This window comes from Salmo salar, chromosome ssa13 (assembly GCF_905237065.1).
Source record: "Salmo salar chromosome ssa13, Ssal_v3.1, whole genome shotgun sequence".
NCBI classification, from domain to species: domain Eukaryota; kingdom Metazoa; phylum Chordata; class Actinopteri; order Salmoniformes; family Salmonidae; genus Salmo; species Salmo salar.
Window position 1 is genome coordinate 54,584,650 of NC_059454.1, and position 20,516 is coordinate 54,605,165.

The window sequence follows — 20,516 nt, forward strand, 5'->3', positions numbered from 1 at the left end:
AGAACTATGTGAACTTTCCAAAAACCTGTGCAGTTTCCTGTGTTATATTATTTGGATGTGTAGCCTCCCCAAAAAATAACCACACTGACCATCACTGCCTTTTTGAGTGCAACGGAAACATCTGAAAGCAGATGTCAAGTAGATAAAGTCATGTGGTCAGGAGGTTCGACTTTATTAAAGAGAAAGAGTTCAGATGACTGTGCATATATGCAGTTGGTGTTTGAATGGCGAAGGGTGAAGTGATATGACCCTATCATGGAGACTCACTGTGTTTTAGGCTGGTTTCTCCTCTGTCTACTTTCAGGTAAGTGATGCACGATGGTACCATCTCTTTTAGGCTGATTATTTACTTGATAATAAGTGAATTAATAATTTACAATTGAAAGTATCTCTGTCCTCCTCTACCTCCCTCTTTTCTAGTCAGTGAATGCATTGCCCCAAAAGTCATTGGTATTGAGGGCCAGAATGTCACTCTGCCATGTAAATATAACACTAAAAAGCATGGTGTATCAGCCATATGCTGGGGGAGAGGAGCCATACCGAACTCTGGTTGTTACGAGGAAATCATCTCATCTGATGGCACTAAAGTGACACTGAGATCTTCGGTTAGATATCATTTATTCGGTGAGCTGAAGACAGGGGATGTCTCTCTAACCATCTTCAATGTCACTGAAAAAGACTCTGGACAATATGGCTGTCGTGGTGCATGTTTACGGATTGTGGAATGATGAGAAATATCATGTCAACTTGAACATTGAGAAAGGTAAGACATGCACAACATGCTATGATATACAGTAACTTGATGCTTTACAGGTGATCATTGTCAGCCTAATGAGTGATATTATGATTTCTTAGCATCTATACTTTTCAAGCTGAGCAGTTAGTATTGTATTGCTTTCTGATTTCAGCACCTGTCCCGACAACATCTCAGGCACCTGCTAATGTGACCATAACTCAACAGACCATGGACAGCCACACACACTGTAGGGAACACAGAGCACAGAAAAACATCAGTCCATCAAAATCATACTTTTATATAGTTTATATTACAGCATTAATCTTACATCTGAAAATAAAACCTATAAATTCCTCACTGTGTAGGTCATGTGACCACAAATCCCATAGAGTATTCTGACACATCCACGCCACCTTACAGCGAATCAATTTTGGTATGCATAGTTCCACACTGCAAATTCTGGCAAATAAGAAATCCAACTGTGTGATCTGGTACTGTACTGAGATGTCGTTTTAACTGAATCTGTGATGTTAACAGGAACAGATGACAGGCCATAAGCTGCCTGTGATCCTGGTGTCCATTCTACTGGTTCTGACAGGCGTGGTGATTGTGTCTGTACTTGTTGTCTTGAGTAAGTACACACATCTCTACATTTGCCTGCATAATAAGTACTAATTCTCGTGAATATGTGTGTTGACAGTGTTACAAGAAGCAATAGTTTGCTATTTATGTTTTTCTGAATACTTGAACACAGTCTTTGTTAACGTAATTACAGGAAAGCGATGGAAAACAATTGCTACGGCAGTCCAAATGTAAGTATGCTAATCATGACTATACCTCTTCCAACTGACAGAGTAGATGAAATACCACAATATGCCAATAGAATAACTGAGTCGAAGTGCAATGTCCTTCCATGATGCCTAATTAGCAAAAACATTATGGCAACTGATCTGAGGTAATACTGAAACTATGACTAATGAGACCCAAGAACACAACACTGAGGAAGTGAAACAACAGGGCTTCTTCTGAACACCACTTTTGAACATCTTGTGAGCCATTGGTACTCTTGTCTGTGTCATTAAGAAATATGACTTGAGATGACCAAACTGGCCAGTAGGTCATTGCTTTTAGAATCTAATAAACATTACACATACAGTATTCTCCAGGCTGTATCACAACCGGCTGTGATTAGGAGTCCCATAGTGCAGCGCACAATTGGCCCAGCGTCTTCCGGGTTAGGGTTTGCCCGGGGTAGGCCGTCATTGTAAATAAGAATTTGTTCTTAAAAGTTCTTAACTGACTTGCCTAGTTAAATAAAGGTTAAATAAAAAAATTACAAAAATGAAAAATTCTCAATAGTCGCAATAGTCGCAATGCAGAGAAAAATAAGTATCTAAAATCAATACAAACTTTATTTGCTGTCAGCTTGTACACAAAAACTCGAACTTTTCTCAGCATTAATTCATCTGGATTGGAAAAATCACTAGAGTGGAACTAAGCAATATAATGCAGTCAATAAAAGCATGCATGTCTCCCTTGGCTGTGTATTTACAGTTCTTTCCTTTATCAGACCAGAGCACTCTGGCAGCGCAGTCCTGTACAGCAACTCAGAGTCCAGCTTGGGTGTGCATACTCGAGAGATGGCGGTGGAGAACGTCTATCAAATAGATGACAATGAGAGAGACGACTATGAGGAGTGCCCCCGACAAAGCATGGACACGTCACCACAGTCATGCTGTTAACACTGTGAGGTGCATAGCATGGTAGCTCTGTGTTACAGGGCTGAGTCTGAACTTATAGGCTAATGATTCAACCGGACAAGACAAGCTTCAACAACATCAGATGTTTTTTGGTGATAAATGAGTAAAACTTTACTTGATTTGTATTTTTGAAATGTTTGTTTGAAAGGAAAGGCTCAATAATGTGGCTATCTATGTGTATTCAGCACTAACAGTGTAGGTTTCAATTACTATGACTGTATTTTCTTGATGTAGTAAGCCATTGTTGCGCCTAGACGCTTCCACTTCAAAATAACAGCACTTACAGTTTATCGGGGCAACTCTAACAGGGCAGAAATTTGACAAACTGACTTGTTGGAAACGTGGCATCCTATGACGGTGCCACATTAAAAGTCTCTGAGCTCTTAATTACGGTCCATTCTACTGCCAATGTTTGTCTATGGAGATTGCATGGCTGTATGCTCGATTTTATACACCTGTCAGCAACGAGTGTGGCTGAAGTAGCTGAATCCTCTAATTTGAAGGCGTGTCCAGATATCTTTGGCCATGTAGTGTACTTAGGTGCTGATCAAATAAAATAAAATTGTATTTGTCACGTACACATGGTTAGCAGATGTTATTGCGAGTGCAGCGAAATGCTTGTGCTTCTAGTTCCGACAGTGCAGCAATATCTAACACGTAATCTAACAATTCCACAACAACTACCTAATTCACACAAATCTAAGTAAAGGAATGGGATAAGAATATATACGTATCAATATATGGATGAGCAATGACAGAGCGGCATAGGCAAGCTGCAATAGATGTTATAAAATACAGTATATACATATGAGATGAGATATGCAAGATATGTAAACATTATTCAAAGGGCATTATTAAAGTAACTAGCGATCCGTTTATAAAAGTGGCCAATGAATATTTCAAGTCTGTATGTAGGCAGCAGCCTCTCTGTGTTAGTGATGGCTGTTTAACAGTCTGATGGCCTTGAGATAGAAGCTGTTTTTCAGTCTCTCGGTCTCAGCTTTGATGCACCTGAACTGACCTAGCCTTCTGGATGGTAGCAGGGTGAACAGGCAGTGGCTCAGGTGGTTGTTGACCTTGATGATCTTTTTGGCCTACCTGTGACATTGGTTGCTGTAGGTGTCCTGGAAGCAGGTAGTTTGCCCCCGGTGATGCGTTGTGCAGACCGCACCGCCCTCTGGTGCGGTCTGCGGTTGTGGGCGGTGTAGTTGCCATACCAGGCGGTGATAGAGCCCAACAGGAGGCTCTCGATTGTGCATCTGTAAAGTTTGTGAGGGTTTTAGGTGACAAGACACATTTCTTCAGCCTGAGGTTGAAGAGGCGCTGTTGCACTTCTTCACCACAATGTGTGGGTGGAACATTTCAGTTTGTCCGTGATGTGTACGCCGAGGAACTTTAAACTTTCCACCTTCTCCACTGCTGTCCCGTCGATGTGAATAAGGGGCTGATCTCTCTGCTGTTTCCTGAAGTCCACTATCATCTCCTTTGTTTTGTTGATGTTGAGTGAGAGGTTGTTTTCCTGACACCACACTCTAAGTGCCCTCACCAATATGTATTCCGATTCTCAGGATTCTATATGGGTTCATTCTTGGTTTCATCAGACCAGAGAATCTTGTTTCTCATGGTCTGTTAGTCCTTTACGTGCGTTTTGGCAAACGCCAAGCGGGCTGTCATGTGCTTTTTACTGAGAAGTAGCTTCCGTCTGGCCACTCTACCATAAAGGCCTGATTGGTGCAGTGTTGCAGAAATGATTGTCCTTCTGGAAGGTTCTCCCATCTCCACAGAGGAACTCTGGAACTCTGCCAGATTGACCATAGGTTTCTTGGTCACCTCCCTGACCAAGGCCCCTCTCCCCCGATTGCTCAGTTTGGCCAGGCGGCCAGCTCTAGGAAGAGTATTGGTGGTTCCAAACTTCTTCCATTTAAGAATGATGGAGGCCAATTTTTTCTTGGGGCCCTTCAATGCTGCAGAATTTTTTTGGTAGGCTTCCCCAGATCTGTGCCTCGACACAGTCCTGTCTCGGAGCTCTACAGACAATTCCTTCGACCTCATGCTTGGTTTTTGTTCTGACATGCACTGTCAATGGTGGGACCTTATATAGACAGGTGTGTGCCTTTCCAAATCATGTCCAATCAATTGAATTTACCACAGGTGGACTCCAATCAAGTTATAGAAACATCTCAAGGATGATCAATGGAAACAGGATGCACCTGAGCTCAATTTCGAGTCTCATAGCAAAGGATCTGAATAATTATGTAAATTATGTAATTATGTTTTTTACATTTAATAAAAAATAAATACATTTCTTAACCTGTTTGTGCTTTGTCTTTATGGTGTTTTGTGTGTTGATTGATGTAACGTAAAGGAATGTGGAAAAAGTGAAAGGGTCTGAGTACTTTCCATATGCGCTGTATGTCTGCTGCAGAGGGACAAGAGAGAGCCAGCCATGAGAAAACAAGTTTTGATCAGTCATGGAAATAAAAGTGATGAACACGCTATAAAGGAAACATACAGGAGTTTTCGTGCAGGTACAGCCAACTAGCACAAAAATAATATTGCAATATTGTCAAAATGATACAGTACGATATAGCATCAAAATGATATACTGATATGTAGCTGTATTGATTTTCCTCCCGAACTGTTGCTTCTGTTTCATTGATGCCTGAATCACGAATGATTATTCTGTTGCAATAAGGGCCGTCGCTACTATGCAAAATGCGCACTTCTTCCAGAAACAACAAGTCTATAAAAAACAAAGTTATAATTTTGAAACCGTCTGTAATGTCACCTTATTTAACGTGTTTTTAAAGCGAAATCAATGCTGTTGTTTTTTACTTGTGTAGCAACTGTCATCCCAACTGCACCAGCACAACTACTGCCCATCACAGACACACCTGCGTCCTCTGGTAGTCCAGAAAATAACAGACAAGGTATGTTTTGTCTGTCACCGTCTTTAACATAACCTCGTGTTTCTCCTTATAGTTTGAAGTTTCCTTCAATGTGTTAGGCTATATGTTTGTAAACAAAAAACATCCCATAAAATCTATGCTTTCATTTCTAGCACCTTTTGCCACAACTGCCCCAGCAGTGTTGTGTTTTTAAATAGAAATATATGTTGTGTTTGTTTTTTTACTCCTTTAACACTTGTCGTACCAACTGTCATCCCAACTATTGTCCCAACCGCGACAGAACAACCACTGCCCATCACAGAAACATCTGGGTCCACTCTAGCGTAGGCATACTCAGTTCTTCAACATGTTGTGACGTAGCTAATATATGACCACTCATAAGAGGTTACTAATACTGAGCTTTTTGTCTTGCCAATTCACCCTCTAAATGGGACACGTACACAATCCATGTCTCAAATGTATCAAGGCTTAAACATTCTTCTTTAACCTGTCTCTTCACCTTCGTCTAGACTGATTGAAGTGGATTTAACACGTGACATCAATAAAGGATCATAGCTTTCACCTAGAATCACCTGGTCAGTATATGTCATGGAAAGAGCAGGTGTTTTTAATGTTTTGTATACTCAGTGTATGCTATCTAGCTATAGTTTCTTGTGATAAGGTGTAAATTAAAATAAGAATAGATACAACTCAAGAGAAAGTTTGTTCCCTGGAGTCTTGATTCTACAGTACACTACATAACATTAAATACAACCTCCCGCAGAATTGACATGAGCAAATGGTTTTGGTTTTCATTTCTTTCCAATGAAGAACTATGTGAACTTTCTAAAACCTGTGCAGTTCTCTGTGTTATATTATTTGGAATTTGAAACCTACAAAACAAAATAACCACACTGACCATCACTGCCTTTCTGAGTGCAACGGAAACATCTGAAACCAGATGTTAAGATGAAGTCATGTGCTCAAGTGGTTCGACTTTATGAAAGAGCGAGAGTTCAGATGACTGTGCATATATATGACTATGACTGTTCAGATGACTGTGCATATATGCAGTTGGTGTTTGAATGGCGAAGGGTGAAGTGATATGACCCTATCATGGAGACTCACGGTGTTTTAGGCTGGTTTCTCCTCTGTCTACTTTCAGGTAAGTGATGCACGATGGTACCATCTCTTTTTGTGCAGTTCAAGAAGGTTTAAGAAAATATTTACCAAATTACTTTTACAATTAAAAGTAACACAAAATTGTTATGTTATTGTATTACTTTTTATTCTTTTTTACTTTAGTTTATTTGGTAAATATTTTCTTAACTCTTCTTGAACTGCACTGTTGGTTAAGGGCTTGTAAGTAAGCATTTCACGGAAAGGTCTACACTTGTTGTATTCGGCGCAAGTGACAAAGAAAGTTTGATTTGATATGATTTTTAGGCTGGTTATTTACTTGATAATAAGTGAATTAATAATTTACAATTGAAAGTATCTCTGTCCTCCTCTACCTCCATCTTTTCTAGTCAGTGAATGCATTGCCCCAAAAGTCATTGGTATTGAGGGCCAGAATGTCACTCTGCCATGTAAATATAACACTAAAAAGCATGGTGTATCAGCCATATGCTGGGGGAGAGGAGCCATACCGAACTCTGGTTGTTACGAGGAAATCATCTCATCTGATGGCACTAAAGTGACACTGAGATCTTCGGTTAGATATCATTTATTCGGTGAGCTGAAGACAGGGGATGTCTCTCTAACCATCTTCAATGTCACTGAAAAAGACTCTGGACAATATGGCTGTCGTGTGCATGTTTACGGATTGTGGAATGATGAGAAATATCATGTCAACTTGAACATTGAGAAAGGTAAGACATGCACAACATGCTATGATATACAGTAACTTGATGCTTTACAGGTGATCATTGTCAGCCTAATGAGTGATATTATGATTTCTTAGCATCTATACTTTTCAAGCTGAGCAGTTAGTATTGTATTGCTTTCTGATTTCAGCACCTGTCCCGACAACATCTCAGGCACCTGCTAATGTGACCATAACTCAACAGACCATGGACAGCCACACACACTGTAGGGAACACAGAGCACAGAAAAACATCAGTCCATCAAAATCATACTTTTATATAGTTTATATTACAGCATTAATCTTACATCTGAAAATAAAACCTATAAATTCCTCACTGTGTAGGTCATGTGACCACAAATCCCATAGAGTATTCTGACACATCCACGCCACCTTACAGCGAATCAATTTTGGTATGCATAGTTCCACACTGCAAATTCTGGCAAATAAGAAATCCAACTGTGTGATCTGGTACTGTACTGAGATGTCGTTTTAACTGAATCTGTGATGTTAACAGGAACAGATGACAGGCCATAAGCTGCCTGTGATCCTGGTGTCCATTCTACTGGTTCTGACAGGCGTGGTGATTGTGTCTGTACTTGTTGTCTTGAGTAAGTACACACATCTCTACATTTGCCTGCATAATAAGTACTAATTCTCGTGAATATGTGTGTTGACAGTGTTACAAGAAGCAATAGTTTGCTATTTATGTTTTTCTGAATACTTGAACACAGTCTTTGTTAACGTAATTACAGGAAAGCGATGGAAAACAATTGCTACGGCAGTCCAAATGTAAGTATGCTAATCATGACTATACCTCTTCCAACTGACAGAGTAGATGAAATACCACAATATGCCAATAGAATAACTGAGTCGAAGTGCAATGTCCTTCCATGATGCCTAATTAGCAAAATCATTATGGCAACTGATCTGAGGTAATACTGAAACTATGACTAATGAGACCCAAGAACACAACACTGAGGAAGTGAAACAACAGGGCTTCTTCTGAACACCACTTTTGAACATCTTGTGAGCCATTGGTACTCTTGTCTGTGTCATTAAGAAATATGACTTGAGATGACCAAACTGGCCAGTAGGTCATTGCTTTTAGAATCTAATAAACATTACACATACAGTATTCTCCAGGCTGTATCACAACCGGCTGTGATTAGGAGTCCCATAGTGCAGCGCACAATTGGCCCAACGTCGTCCAGGTTAGGGTTTGCCCTTGGAAGGCCGTCATTGTAAATAAGAATTTGTTCTTAAGTTCTTAACTGACTTGCCTAGTTAAATAAAGCAAAAATGTTTTGGGGGAAATGCTCAATAGTTGCAATGCAGAGAAAAATAAGTATCTAAAATCAATTCAAACTTTATTTGCTATGTCAGCTTGTACACTAAAACTCCAAAACCTTTCTCAGCATTAATTCATCTGGATTGGAAAAATCACTAGAGTGGAACTAAGCAATATAATGCAGTCAATAAAAGCATGCATGTCTCCCTTGGCTGTGTATTTACAGTTCTTTCCTTTATCAGACCAGAGCACTCTGGCAGCGCAGTCCTGTACAGCAACTCAGAGTCCAGCTTGGGTGTGCATACTCGAGAGATGGCGGTGGAGAACGTCTATCAAATAGATGACAACGAGAGAGACGACTATGAGGAGTGCCCCTGACAAAGCATGGACACGTCACCACAGTCATGCTGTTAACACTGTGAGGTGCATAGCACGGTAGCTCTGTGTTACAGGGCTGAGTCTGAACTTATAGGCTAATGATTCAACCGGACAAGACAAGCTACTATAAAATCAGATGCTTTTGGTGATAAATGAATAAAAATGTACTTGATTTGTATTTTTGAAATGTTTGTTTGAAAGGAAAGGCTCGCCCAGTATGGCTATCTATGTGTATTCAGCACTAACAGTGTGGGTTTCATTTACAATGACTGTATTTTCTGTATGTAATAAAAAGTACAAAAAATGGCATCAGCTTGAAAAGCAATTACTTTTCTCTGAAGGAGCCTTTTCTATCCCCTCCATCTCCTTTAACCATGACATTTAGCTTCACCCATCTGCAACAGGACCCAGGCATAGAAAGGCAGCTAAGTGAAAGGTCAAACATAACCACAGCATCCTTCACAAATTGTCTCCACCCAACTTTGTGCTATACTGTCTTATTCAAACCCAACCTGTTGAATGATAATGAATAAAAACTCTAACTTGAAACTCAAACATGTCTTATTATTGATAGGTTAGCATTGTTGTTCCACTTATACATTGTAATAAACTACTAAAAGCCCTAAAAAATCTATTTAAGGATTTTGGGCACTGGCCAGCCAAGCTTTTAATAGCCCCAGGCTAGGGGCTAGCTTTTAAAAAGTCCAACCCTGTGTGCAGATATGTACACTGTGTACCGTGAGAGATGAGCCTCCTAACTCATCAATGCAGTTTTTTTTATGCTGGACAATGCAGATGGAAATCCCATCAACAATGGGAGGAGTTTGACAGAAGGGTCAAAGCGACTCTGGCTGTCCAACCTGGAGATGTCACAGGCAGTGGCACCGAGAACACAGTTGCCCATTCAGATGCCCTGTCTCTGAGCTGCCCTGCACGCGCCCAGCACAACGCAGTGTCGTGTGCACCCTCCACTCCTACATACTGGATATACAGAATGGCTGCTGATTCTGGACCGTCTATCCTGCGTTGGATCCTTGTCCTCCTAACAGTCTCAGGCAAGAACATTTCATCTAAAACCCTACAAATAATTGGAGTTTAGGCTATTGAGGGATTGGCTACGTTGATGTAGTTTAAATTGGATGTCCCCATAATTTGACTTAAACACCACAGAAAGGACAGGCTCACTCTTTGTGTCTTTGTTTACCACTAAATAGTGACAAGCTCTCCAATGGCTTTGTTCTAGGCATGTAGGTTGGAAGCGATGGCCTTTGCTGTCTGTAGCTACATTGACTAGGCCTAACTATTCAACTAGACATGGCAGTTTTTGTACAATTAGGCTATGTGTTGAGATGTTACTTTGAGTTATTTAGCATTGCTGTGTATTAGCTTGTATTCCCACCTACATAGCCCTAACCTACAGTGCCTTCGGAAAGTATTCAGACCCCTTGACTTTTTCCACGTTTTGTTTAATCCATTTTAGAATGAGGCTGTAACGTAACAAAATGTGGAAAAAGTCAAGGGGTCTGAGTACTTTCCCGAATACATACTATTTTAGAAGACTACCCTACTTTAACTTTAATTATAGCAACCGAGTTGAGGGGCCTACCTAGCAAGCTACAAAATATAGCCTTTTGACCATAACTTCAGGCAATATTGAGACAGTTTCGTAGTCGACCTCAGGATGTTGACAACATGTGTATGGAACTCCGGAACGAGGATATAGCCATGTCAAACCTGTGTGTCTTTCCCCCACTCAACAGCCAGGTGTTCGGTGTCGGCGTTCAAGGTGATGGAAGGTGCTACTGCGACATTGTCCTGTCAATATTCAGTGGGCCATTTGGGTTTGAGCGGTGTGTGTTGGGGCCGAGAATGTGGCACGTTCTGGTGTAATAACATCCTCGTGCAGACAGACGAACATGGGGTCATCTCCAAGGTTTCGGACAGATACAGAATGACAGGTGATGTCCTCGCGGGAGAAATGGACCTTGGAATTCTCGACGTCAAGCAGACAGACAGCGGGCCATACTGTTGCAGAGTGGACATAGATGGCATTTTCAACGACAAAAAAGTAATCCAAAATTTGAAGGTCATGAAAGGTAATTTGTGGCAAAATATTATTTTATGTCCCTATTTAAAATTCTTGGGCAAAAATGGGTATCGATGGACTTTCTAGCTTTCATTTGCTTTGTACAGCAGACGTACATTGTGAACTCAGAACTTTAGGCCTAAAATGCAATTGACTCTCCCAATGTCTGTTATAAATTTGTGTTTTTTTTTTAGCTGCTCCAGTAACCATTAGGCCAACAACCACAGAAGCTAACCCTGCCACAGGTGAGTATATTGTAAAAAAAAATAAAAAAATAAAAAGGTGAACTAATGTGATCCTGGTGTGTGTGATGCATATTCCTTATCAGAGATGATATTAAAATGAATATTATTTCTGCATTGATAATGATGGTGATAATGATGATGATTCATGTGTGGTTAGTAGAAGTTGATAAAATCCTAACGAGATGGGGAAGAGGAAAGAGAAGAGTAATTTAAAGACGGGGGAGGACGGGAAGATGGCGGAAGCGGATGTTCTGTTTGAATCAGATGGTGTGGAGAGGAGAGTGGGAAGACCTGGATTACAGTGGAGAATGCAAAAGGAAATAAGAGAATTAAAGTAGTAGTGGAATCTAGTAAATCAAAACCAGGTTTGGAGTCTTTTTTGGTTGGAATAAGGGTTTTGGATCGATGTTGTTCCCTGGGAGATCCGTTTGAAGTTAAAATTGTGGATGTGTTGGATGAGGTGGCGTCAATAAGAATAACAAGAAGTGGGCTTATTTCGTTTTTTTGTGTTTCTATGGAACAGAAGGAGCGTGCTTCGCGACTCAAGAAGATGTCCGATTGGAATGTGTTGTGTGTGGAACTTCGAAGCAGGGTGCCTATCAAGGGTGTTATCTCTGGGGTGGCACTAGAAGTAAACGCAAAGGATATGCGTGAAGAATTGGATCGACTGGTTGGTGCACACCTACTGACCCACATGTTGGATGGAGTGAGGAAGCCCACTCCATCCATTCTATTGTTTTTTTTTATGAAGAGTCTCTTCCTTCTCACATGTATTTGGGTTATATGAGATTACCTGTGAGAGCCTTCGTACCCAAACCCATGCAGTGTGATGAATGTAAATTACTTGGTCATGTGTCAAGTGTATGCAGACGGGAGGAGTATTGTACGCCAGCTGAGCCTAAATGCTGCAATTGTGGCGAATTCCTGAAGTACCCTGTTAGGCTGAAGGAGACAGAGGTGGCAATAATAAGGGCTGTCCAGCAAGTCTCCTATCCAGAGGCGGTGAGAAGAGTGGAAGAAAGGAGGGATGTTGAAGAAGTAATGGTAGCAGGAGTAAAGACACCAGATAATATTCCTTGTCAACAGAGGGATCCGGATGTGTTATATGTTAAGAAGGTGGACTCTATAGCGTTTAGTACTGTGGTTATCGACTGCACAGCACAAACGGAGAGGAAATTGGAAACACAGAGGAAACACACCAGCAGGTGTAGTCTGCGATAACATTTTAAAGAAGAAGAAGGAGAGATTGGAAAGAAAACTGCCTACTTAAACATTGACCCCTCATTCACACGCCAGCGCTATAACGTCAATTATTAAACTGCTTGCCTCCAACAGTTCCAGGACGTGCTTATTAATCAAATGGAGTAAAATGTACTAACCATTGTGCCTTATAAACATTCACTTTCAAAATGACAAAGAGGACACCCTTCTCGGAGAATAGTCTTTAGACCAAAATTCAAACTCCTTTTCTAGGGCTGATTGATCACTGAAAGGGCCTTATCTCAAACATAACCTTGATGAAACAGGGTGTGCTGTTTGGCTATGCAGTATTATCTTGAATCACGTTATGTCGCTCAGCGCAAGTGCAGACCTCATTGGAAACCACAAACTAGTGTTGAAATGACAGCTTTCATTTCAAGAGCATCGAGCAGCAGTGGTTGATGACGTCTCAGGGGTGATAAAATGTCATGATTTCCTGACGAGTGATGGGGAAGAGATGACTTGCTTGTGCCATCATCATCTCCATTGTGTTGTTTCTCCCTTTGTAGACCACTGGAAAGCTGTTGAGTCATCACACATAGCCATTCCAAGACAGAACACCAGTGTTTTTCATTCTGTAACACTGGTGAGTAAACTGTATACCGTAAACTAACACCACCGGCATATAATCACCTTTTACTCAGCTTTATGGAAGACTATGAGAGACAAAATAAGCCCCCAAAAGAGTTTAACCCGCTCGCTTCTCTCTCTGTGCTCTGGAACCAGGTGGACGACCCTTTCCCCAGCCTCTCTCTCCAGATCAACGTCCCAGTGCTCTCTCTCTCCCTCAGTCTACTCCTACTCATAGTGGGGGCATTGGTCATACTGGGGTTCAAACGTATGTACCACAAACTCACATCCTCTGTAGAAAAAACCAGTGTGCCAATGATCACTTATTCAGACATCTTGCTGTGATGTGAACTGTTTGCCCATGTAAAAGTGCATTACCACTAACTAAGTAAGAGTAAGTGTTTCATTGAACTGTGTACAGTATGCTGTATGTATCCTCCTGTGCGTATGACTAATAAACGTTGATTTGACTTTAAGTTGATTTGAACTATTTATTTTCTTCTCGTGAGGAATTCACAGAAGAGCTCTAAAGACAGGCTGGTAAGCAAACACGTGATAAGCATAACAGACATGCAAACATATTGAACACAAAACATAAACAATTGTCACGCCCTGACCATAGAGAGCCTTTCTATTTCTCTATTTGGTCAGGTCAGGGTGTGATTTGGGTGGGCAATCTAGTTTTCTTATTTCTTTGTTTGGCCGGGTATGGTCCCCAATCAGAGGCAGCTGTATATCGTTGTCTCTGATTGGGGATCATACTTAGGCAGCCCTTTTCCCACCTGTGATTGTGGGATCTTGTTTTTGTGTAGCTGCCTGTGAGCAGCCTAGAACATCACGTTTCGTTTCACTTCTGTATTGTTTTTTGGTTTCACTTCATTAAAGGATGTGGAATTCCATGCACACTGCGCCTTGGCTTATTTATGATAGGGAGTGTGAAGACAGCGAACGTGACAACAATAATTGTCTTGGTAAATGTTTATGTTTTGTGTGCAATATGTTTACATGTCTGGTATACTTATGTGTACAAGAATGTACTGTACTAGGTCACAATTAAGCCTATCTATGATCAGCGTGTGATGATGTTGTGCTGCTTTCCTAGTTTGTCAGCCAAGGAGCCGCCCTACATCATCTATGAGATTCGCATGAGGAGACCTGTGGAGGGGAACATCTGTACTCTGGACTAGGGAGGAGGGACCTATTCCTGATATAGTGCACTACTTTTGACCAGGACTCTGGTCAAATATAGTGCCATGTACAGTATGTAGGAAACACGGTGCCTTTTGGGACGCAACCACTGTGACACACAGACGTGAGACTGGCTGTCCTCACATCATCATGTTAACTGACGTCCATTGGACTGATCACGGTCGCCTGAAACCTGCCTCACAATGAACACCTATCTCAAAGGCTCTCTTTTCACCTACTGAGGGAACTGTTGTACAGGGAGACACCTTGAAGGATGATTCGAACTAATGAAAAAGAGTTTGGGTTTTCCCCCCCATGTAAAATCTATTTATTCACTTTTTTTCTACATTGTTATTGTACTGTGCTTTTTTTTCTTGATGCACAGTATAGGATTGTTTTTACAAACTGTCTGAATTTAGCCTCTTTCTAATAAAACATAAAGTAAACCCAACCAGTAATTTTGTTCATGATTAACATGGTGTTCAATGTTTAGAATTTCTAGAGGCTATACCCCCAAGAAAACAAAGAGCCCATTTTTTCTTCAAGTGGATTCTCTTTGATAACAAAGGCACAGGCAGAATGGATGTAGGGGGAAGGAAATGGTGATGCATGCAAAATTCTCCTGCCAAATTCTTTTTCATAGCCACATATTTTAAGTTGAATCAATGGTCTCCTTTTAGGAGTTTAATACATTTTTTGTGAGTCATGACAGTGGTATTAAAATCTTGATGAGCATGATTTAGTATCAGGAGTCAGGACATGGCTAAATGTATATATATATATATACAGTTGAAGTCAGGAATTTACATTCACCTTAGCCAAATACATTTAAACTCAGTTTTTCACAATTCCTGACATCTAATCCTTTTAAAAGGTCAGTTAGGATCACCAGTTTATTTTAAGAATGTGAAATGTCAGAATATTTCCAAACATACCACGTTCATCTGTACAAACAATAGTACGCAAGTATAAACACCATGGGACCACGCAGCCATCATACCGCTCAGGAAGGAGATGCGTTCTGTCTCCTAGAGATGAATGTACTTTGGTGTGAAAATTGCAAATCAATCCCAGAACAACAGCACAGGACCTTGCGAGATGCTGGAGGAAACAGGTACAAAAGTAGCTATATTCAAAGTTAAACGAGTCCTATATCGACATAACCTGAAAGGCCGCTCAGCAAGGAAGAAGCCACTGCTCCAAAACCACCATAAAAAAGCCAGACTACGATTTGCAACTGCACATGGGGACGAAGATCTTTCTGGAGAAATAACCTCTGGTCTGATGAAACAAAAATAGAACTGTTTGGCCATAATGACCATCTTTATGTTTGGAGGAAGAAGGGGGAGGCTTGCAAGCCGAAGAACACCATCCCAACCGTGAAGCACGGGGGTGGCAGCATCATGTTGTGAGGGTGCTTTGCTGCAGGAGGGACTGGTGCACTTCACAAAATGGATGGCTTCATGAGGAAAATTATGTGGACATATCGAAGCAACATCTCAAGACATCAGTCAGGAAGTTAAAGCTTGGTCGCAAATGGGTCTTCCAAATGGACAATGACCCCAAGCATACTTCCGAAGTTGTGGCTTAAGGACGACAAAGTCAAGGTATTGAAATGGCCATCACAAAGCCCTGACCTCAAATCCCATAGAAAATTGGGAAATATATATATACAAACATTTTATCCCAGCCCCGTCTCCGCAGGAGGCCTTTTGGTAGTCCGACATTGTAAATAATAATTTGTTCTTAACTGACTTGCCTAGTTAAAAAAATTCAATGAAGGTAAAAAAAAAAATGCAATTGCATTTTTTCCCACATGATGGCAGCACTATACAGTGACTGTTTGATGGGCAAGTATTGACTGCAAGTTTGTCTTCCTGGGAAATGTGTGTTAAAACAGATGGAATGTTAGGCAACTACACCGTAGGCTACATAGTATACTGATGATTTCTCAGTCAGGAAAGCCTAAGATATTTTATGTTGCACAGCAACAGGTAATACTGCCTTTTTTTAAATAGTTATGAATGTGCACCAATACAAAGTACAAGTTCTTTTTAGGGTCAAAGTCAATGAGCTTTTGAAGTGTAACCCTGAGGGTCTGTTGCTCAGCTGTACAGATGTGCTTTAACATGTCCATATGCTTAATTTTGCCTGTAACATCAACTTCTATTAGACTTTAATTTCACAGTTCATTTACAGAATGAAGATACTAAACCAATGTAATTTTTTACGATTAATTGTTGACTCTATAATGTTCCTACCACCCAGTTCATTGTGTTTGTGACAGACAGACAACGCAATACAATGCTTGTCTGGATGTGTCAGATCAGAGTGCCCTCAAGAGCCTCAAGCTGACAACCAAATGATGTAAATCTAAACATTGCTTCTCAGATTCCTCAGCAGAAACAGAAACACAGTCATGTGGCGGAAGGAGATCAGGCAGACAAGCCCCCTGTGCACCAGGCCCCTAGTGGGGAGCAGCAACAGCAGCCACTGAGAGATGGGGAATAATCAACACTCAACCATGGAGCAAGATGGACGGAAGTGAGGAACGAGGACTGGATGTGCCACACATCAAGGCTGTGCACCATTGTAGGGAGAGAGAGCTTGGTCCCAGGACTAGACAGACAGATAGAAAGACAGAAAGACACACACACACACACACACACACACACACACACACACACACACACACACACACACACACACACACACACACACACACACACACACACACACACACACACACACACACACACAACCTGCCCAGCAAGGTCCAGAGGAGAAGCCAGATGTGGGGACTTGGTAGCCCAGATGGGAGAGGCCTGGAGTCACTGGAGGCCAGGGGACAGATTGAAATACAAATAAAAATGGGGAGGGGACGATTAAAGAGACCATAACAAAAAGTTATTGACTCTCAAGGAACCGAAATGTCAGACCTGACATATTGAATACTGTACACAAGGAAGCAATTCAATTCTCCGTCACTTGAAACGAGTCATGAACAACATGTGTACTGAACCAGAGGCTGACAAAACAGCAGCAGGGGATTCACTTTGTCTTCACATGGATATGGAGGATTTCACTTCCTGTTTGAAAACAAAGTGATAAGGAATTATAAGTTATTTCAGTATGATCAATCCAGTATAATCAAACCCTCAACTTCAATACATCACAACAAATTGGGACTAAGATCGTTTCACCCACTGTCAAAGCAAAACAGCATCATAAAGCAGCACTGCAGTGCTCTTGTCCTCTGAAGTGGAGGCTTTGAATGAGGTGGATTCAGTGGGCAGTTTGTTGACTCATCATAAACAAACACATCAGGAACATACACACCACGAAGGTCATCATGAAGTAACATTGTGAAAATGGAAAGACTTTGTTTGCTGCTTTGACCATCCGTACACTTTAACGTGAATAGTCCTTCTCACTCACTGCACTTTCATCTGGTTTGAGCATTCCACAAGAGGAACACCGTGTTGTACAACACATAATAACTAACCAGTAGAGTTTTTGAGTCAATAGGCAGACAGAAATGCTACCATTGCGACCCTCTGAAGACATACTTAGAGTAAGACTAGATAATTATCATTCCAACAAAAAAGAAGTGCAGTTGTCTCCTGTGCTCTTTAACTTTAGTCATAATTATGTAGCTCTTCAGTAGAAAAAAATGCAAGTAATGACAGCGTAGGTATAAGGTCACTGACTTTACACATGGTTCCTCTGCTATGAGGTATGTGTTTGAGGGTGAGTTGCTCTCTCCAGACACATTAGGATAGAATATCCTCTGAGTGCAGCTCCCTGAGGTAACCTTACACCTGCAGAGTGGAGCTATTCGCCACGGCCACACCATCAGCCTGTGGTCTGTTCCACCACAACATTGAGCTTTGTGATGTGTAGGTCACTGCTATCCTCTTTAGCATGGAAAAAGAGAAAAACAGAAAGGTATTTCCCGTCTTTCTCTTTCAAAAGCGTACACTTTTCGATATAAGTTTTAATGCAGAATTACAGTATATTTCATACTGTTATACAAATCATTGAGCAGATAGGTCAAATAAATGTAATAAATGAAATGAAATAAATGAAATGAAATGGACCATTACAGCATACCCTCCTAGCATTATGGTCAGAAGAATGCTTTTATATCTAATTAATCAAATGAGTCACTTCTTCCTCTGTTCCAATCTCTCTAAAATGTTCGTTCCACTAATCACCTCATTCTGGGAATCGTTGAGGCGCTATTTGTGGAATAGCTATCCGCCATGTTTAAGCCCAGAAAATGCATTACAGCCACTACTTGTGGCTGCATAATGTGAAGTTTCCCCTTTGACAACAGTTGATCATCGAAATCAAGTAGATAAAGTTGTACCTACAAGAACAATAATATTATGTACCATGCAGTTATTGTGATTTGAGAAGCTAAAGTACATACTTTGGGACTAGAAAACACTGACAACAATTTCTATCAGGCACTTGATCTTGGTATTGCCACTCTCTCTCTGCATGTGTCTGGGCTCAAGCCCAATTCTCTGAGTTCCCATGGAAACAGATTAGGAATTTTATTGGTGGTGTTTGTCAAATATTTGATAGCTAGCTCTGACAATCTCATACTGACCTGAAATATAGGTTTGTCACAAGTCCTACTGCTCCTGCTGATGTGGTAATCTCAAATTATTCCCTAAAAACTCTCATGAGGAATCAATATGAACTTGTTACAATGGCAACTATGTCTATTATTTCTAGACATATTCGCTTAGAAATCCACACAAAATGTATTGAATAGAGCAGTAGCACAATTCCTCTCTCTTGTAGGGGAAAGATAATACCTCATTAGTACCATCAGCTATGCTGAATTGCCTCTGATCACCTTGACTCACATGCCTGGCTGGGCTATCCGTGAGCCCAGTCTGCCCTCTGGTGGTCCTTCCACATTCCTCCCCACTCAGGACCGGACCGGAGGGTCGGGCGCCAGACGCACCGTCTTGGTCGCGTCGGGACAGCACGTCTGCATTCCCGTTCCTCGATCCGGCCATGTGGATGACATGGAAAGAGAACGGTTGTAAAGCAAGAAACCATCTGGCTATTCTGTTGTTATTGTTTCTCTTACCAGCCATCCACGTGAGGGGAGCATGGTCGGTAACGAGGGCAAACCTCCGACCCAGTAGGTAGTACCGGAGATAATCGAGGGCCCACTTAATGGCTAGGGCCTCTTTCTCTACGGTAGCATATCTCTGTTCCTGATCACTGAGCTTCCTATTTATGAAGAGAATAGGCCTCTCTGCTTCGCCTTCACCCTGAGCTAGGACGGCGCCGAGCCCCGTATCTGAGGTGTCTACCTGCACAATGAACTCTTGGGAGAAGTCAGGAGCCTGCAGGACGGGTTCAGAGCACAGGCTATCTTTTAGCAACTGAAAGGCGTCTTCTGTCTCGTCCTTCCACGCTACACGGTTTGGCAGGTTTTTCTTGATGAGGTTTGTGAGGGGGTTGGCAATGGTTGCATATCCAGAGATGAAACGGTGATAATATCCCGTTATCCCTAAGAGGCCCGAACATCCCGCTTTGTCTGGGGTCGAGGCCAGTCCCGAATTGCCCTGGTCTTCTATTCCTGTGGGCATATTTTCCCGTTCCCCACGGTGTATCCCAGGTATTCCACTTCAGACAGACCCAGGCAGCATTTTTTTGGATTGTCTGTCAACCCTGTAGCTTCCAGGCTCACGAGCACCGCCCGTAGTCGCAGGAGGTGACTATCCCAGTCCTAGCTGTGGATGACGACATCGTCTATGTATGTCACTGCGTACTCTTGATGGGGCCGTAGAATGGCATCCATGAGGAGTTGGAAAGTTGCCACAGCACCATGCAGTCCGAAGGGCATCCTCCCATACTGAAAAAGCCCCTCCGGTGTGGCGAAGGCTGTCTTTGGGCGATCCTCCAGAGCCACCTGCACTTGCCATTATCCCTTCGTCAAATCCAGGTTGGTGATGAACTTGGCCTTTCCTAAGCGCTCCAAGAGTTCATCCACACGGGACATGGGATACGCGTTGAATGTAGAGATGGCGTTCACCCCCTAAAGTCATTGCAGAGTCTCATACTACCATCGGGTTTGGGGACCAGGACTATGGGACTGGACCACTCACTCGTAGTTGGCTCGATCACCCTCATCCTCAGCATCTCCCTTACCTCTTTCTTAGCGATGACTCGGCGGGCCTCAGGAATCCTGTAATGCCGGATATACACCTTCTTGCCGGGT

The 20,516-nt window shown here is 41.8% G+C and overlaps 3 protein-coding genes across 3 annotated transcripts; all 3 read left to right on the forward strand.

Moving 5' to 3' along the window:
- Window positions 1–690: 690 nt before the first annotated feature.
- LOC106567478 (uncharacterized) lies at window positions 691–3,216 on the forward strand. The gene is made up of 6 exons (XM_014136750.2): window positions 691–763; window positions 909–983; window positions 1,102–1,169; window positions 1,274–1,367; window positions 1,512–1,548; window positions 2,307–3,216. Exons 1-6 carry the CDS (start codon window positions 691–693, stop codon window positions 2,476–2,478), a joined length of 519 nt encoding a protein of 172 aa, XP_013992225.2. The 3' UTR covers window positions 2,479–3,216.
- Window positions 3,217–6,438: 3,222 nt separating this feature from the next.
- Window positions 6,439–9,424, forward strand: LOC106567480 (T-cell immunoglobulin and mucin domain-containing protein 4-like). Its single transcript, XM_014136751.2, has 7 exons — window positions 6,439–6,549; window positions 6,914–7,255; window positions 7,401–7,475; window positions 7,594–7,661; window positions 7,766–7,859; window positions 8,004–8,040; window positions 8,782–9,424. Exons 1-7 carry the CDS (start codon window positions 6,501–6,503, stop codon window positions 8,915–8,917), a joined length of 801 nt encoding a protein of 266 aa, XP_013992226.1. The 5' UTR covers window positions 6,439–6,500; the 3' UTR covers window positions 8,918–9,424.
- Window positions 9,425–9,635: 211 nt separating this feature from the next.
- LOC106567481 (hepatitis A virus cellular receptor 2 homolog) lies at window positions 9,636–14,717 on the forward strand. The gene is made up of 8 exons (XM_014136753.2): window positions 9,636–9,972; window positions 10,678–11,013; window positions 11,198–11,248; window positions 13,018–13,094; window positions 13,235–13,419; window positions 13,588–13,618; window positions 13,891–13,896; window positions 14,125–14,717. The coding sequence occupies exons 1-8, from the start codon at window positions 9,663–9,665 to the stop codon at window positions 14,263–14,265; spliced, it is 1,137 nt and encodes a 378-aa protein (XP_013992228.2). The 5' UTR covers window positions 9,636–9,662; the 3' UTR covers window positions 14,266–14,717.
- Window positions 14,718–20,516: the final 5,799 nt, after the last annotated feature.

Excerpts from the sequence above, each read along its gene's own strand:
- LOC106567480 (XM_014136751.2), top strand. The coding sequence starts at position 6,501 with ATGGAGACTCACGGTGTTTTAGGCTGGTTTCTCCTCTGTCTACTTTCA. Across the intron at positions 7,256-7,400 it reads CAACTTGAACATTGAGAAAG|CACCTGTCCCGACAACATCT; the intron begins GTAAGACATGCA and ends TTCTGATTTCAG. Across the intron at positions 8,041-8,781 it reads ATTGCTACGGCAGTCCAAAT|ACCAGAGCACTCTGGCAGCG; the intron begins GTAAGTATGCTA and ends TTCCTTTATCAG.
- LOC106567481 (XM_014136753.2), top strand. The coding sequence starts at position 9,663 with ATGAGCCTCCTAACTCATCAATGCAGTTTTTTTTATGCTGGACAATGC. Across the intron at positions 9,973-10,677 it reads TGTCCTCCTAACAGTCTCAG|CCAGGTGTTCGGTGTCGGCG; the intron begins GCAAGAACATTT and ends CCCACTCAACAG. Across the intron at positions 13,095-13,234 it reads TTTTTCATTCTGTAACACTG|GTGGACGACCCTTTCCCCAG; the intron begins GTGAGTAAACTG and ends CTCTGGAACCAG.
- LOC106567478 (XM_014136750.2), top strand. The coding sequence starts at position 691 with ATGGCTGTCGTGGTGCATGTTTACGGATTGTGGAATGATGAGAAATAT. Across the intron at positions 764-908 it reads CAACTTGAACATTGAGAAAG|CACCTGTCCCGACAACATCT; the intron begins GTAAGACATGCA and ends TTCTGATTTCAG. Across the intron at positions 1,170-1,273 it reads CTTACAGCGAATCAATTTTG|GAACAGATGACAGGCCATAA; the intron begins GTATGCATAGTT and ends TGATGTTAACAG.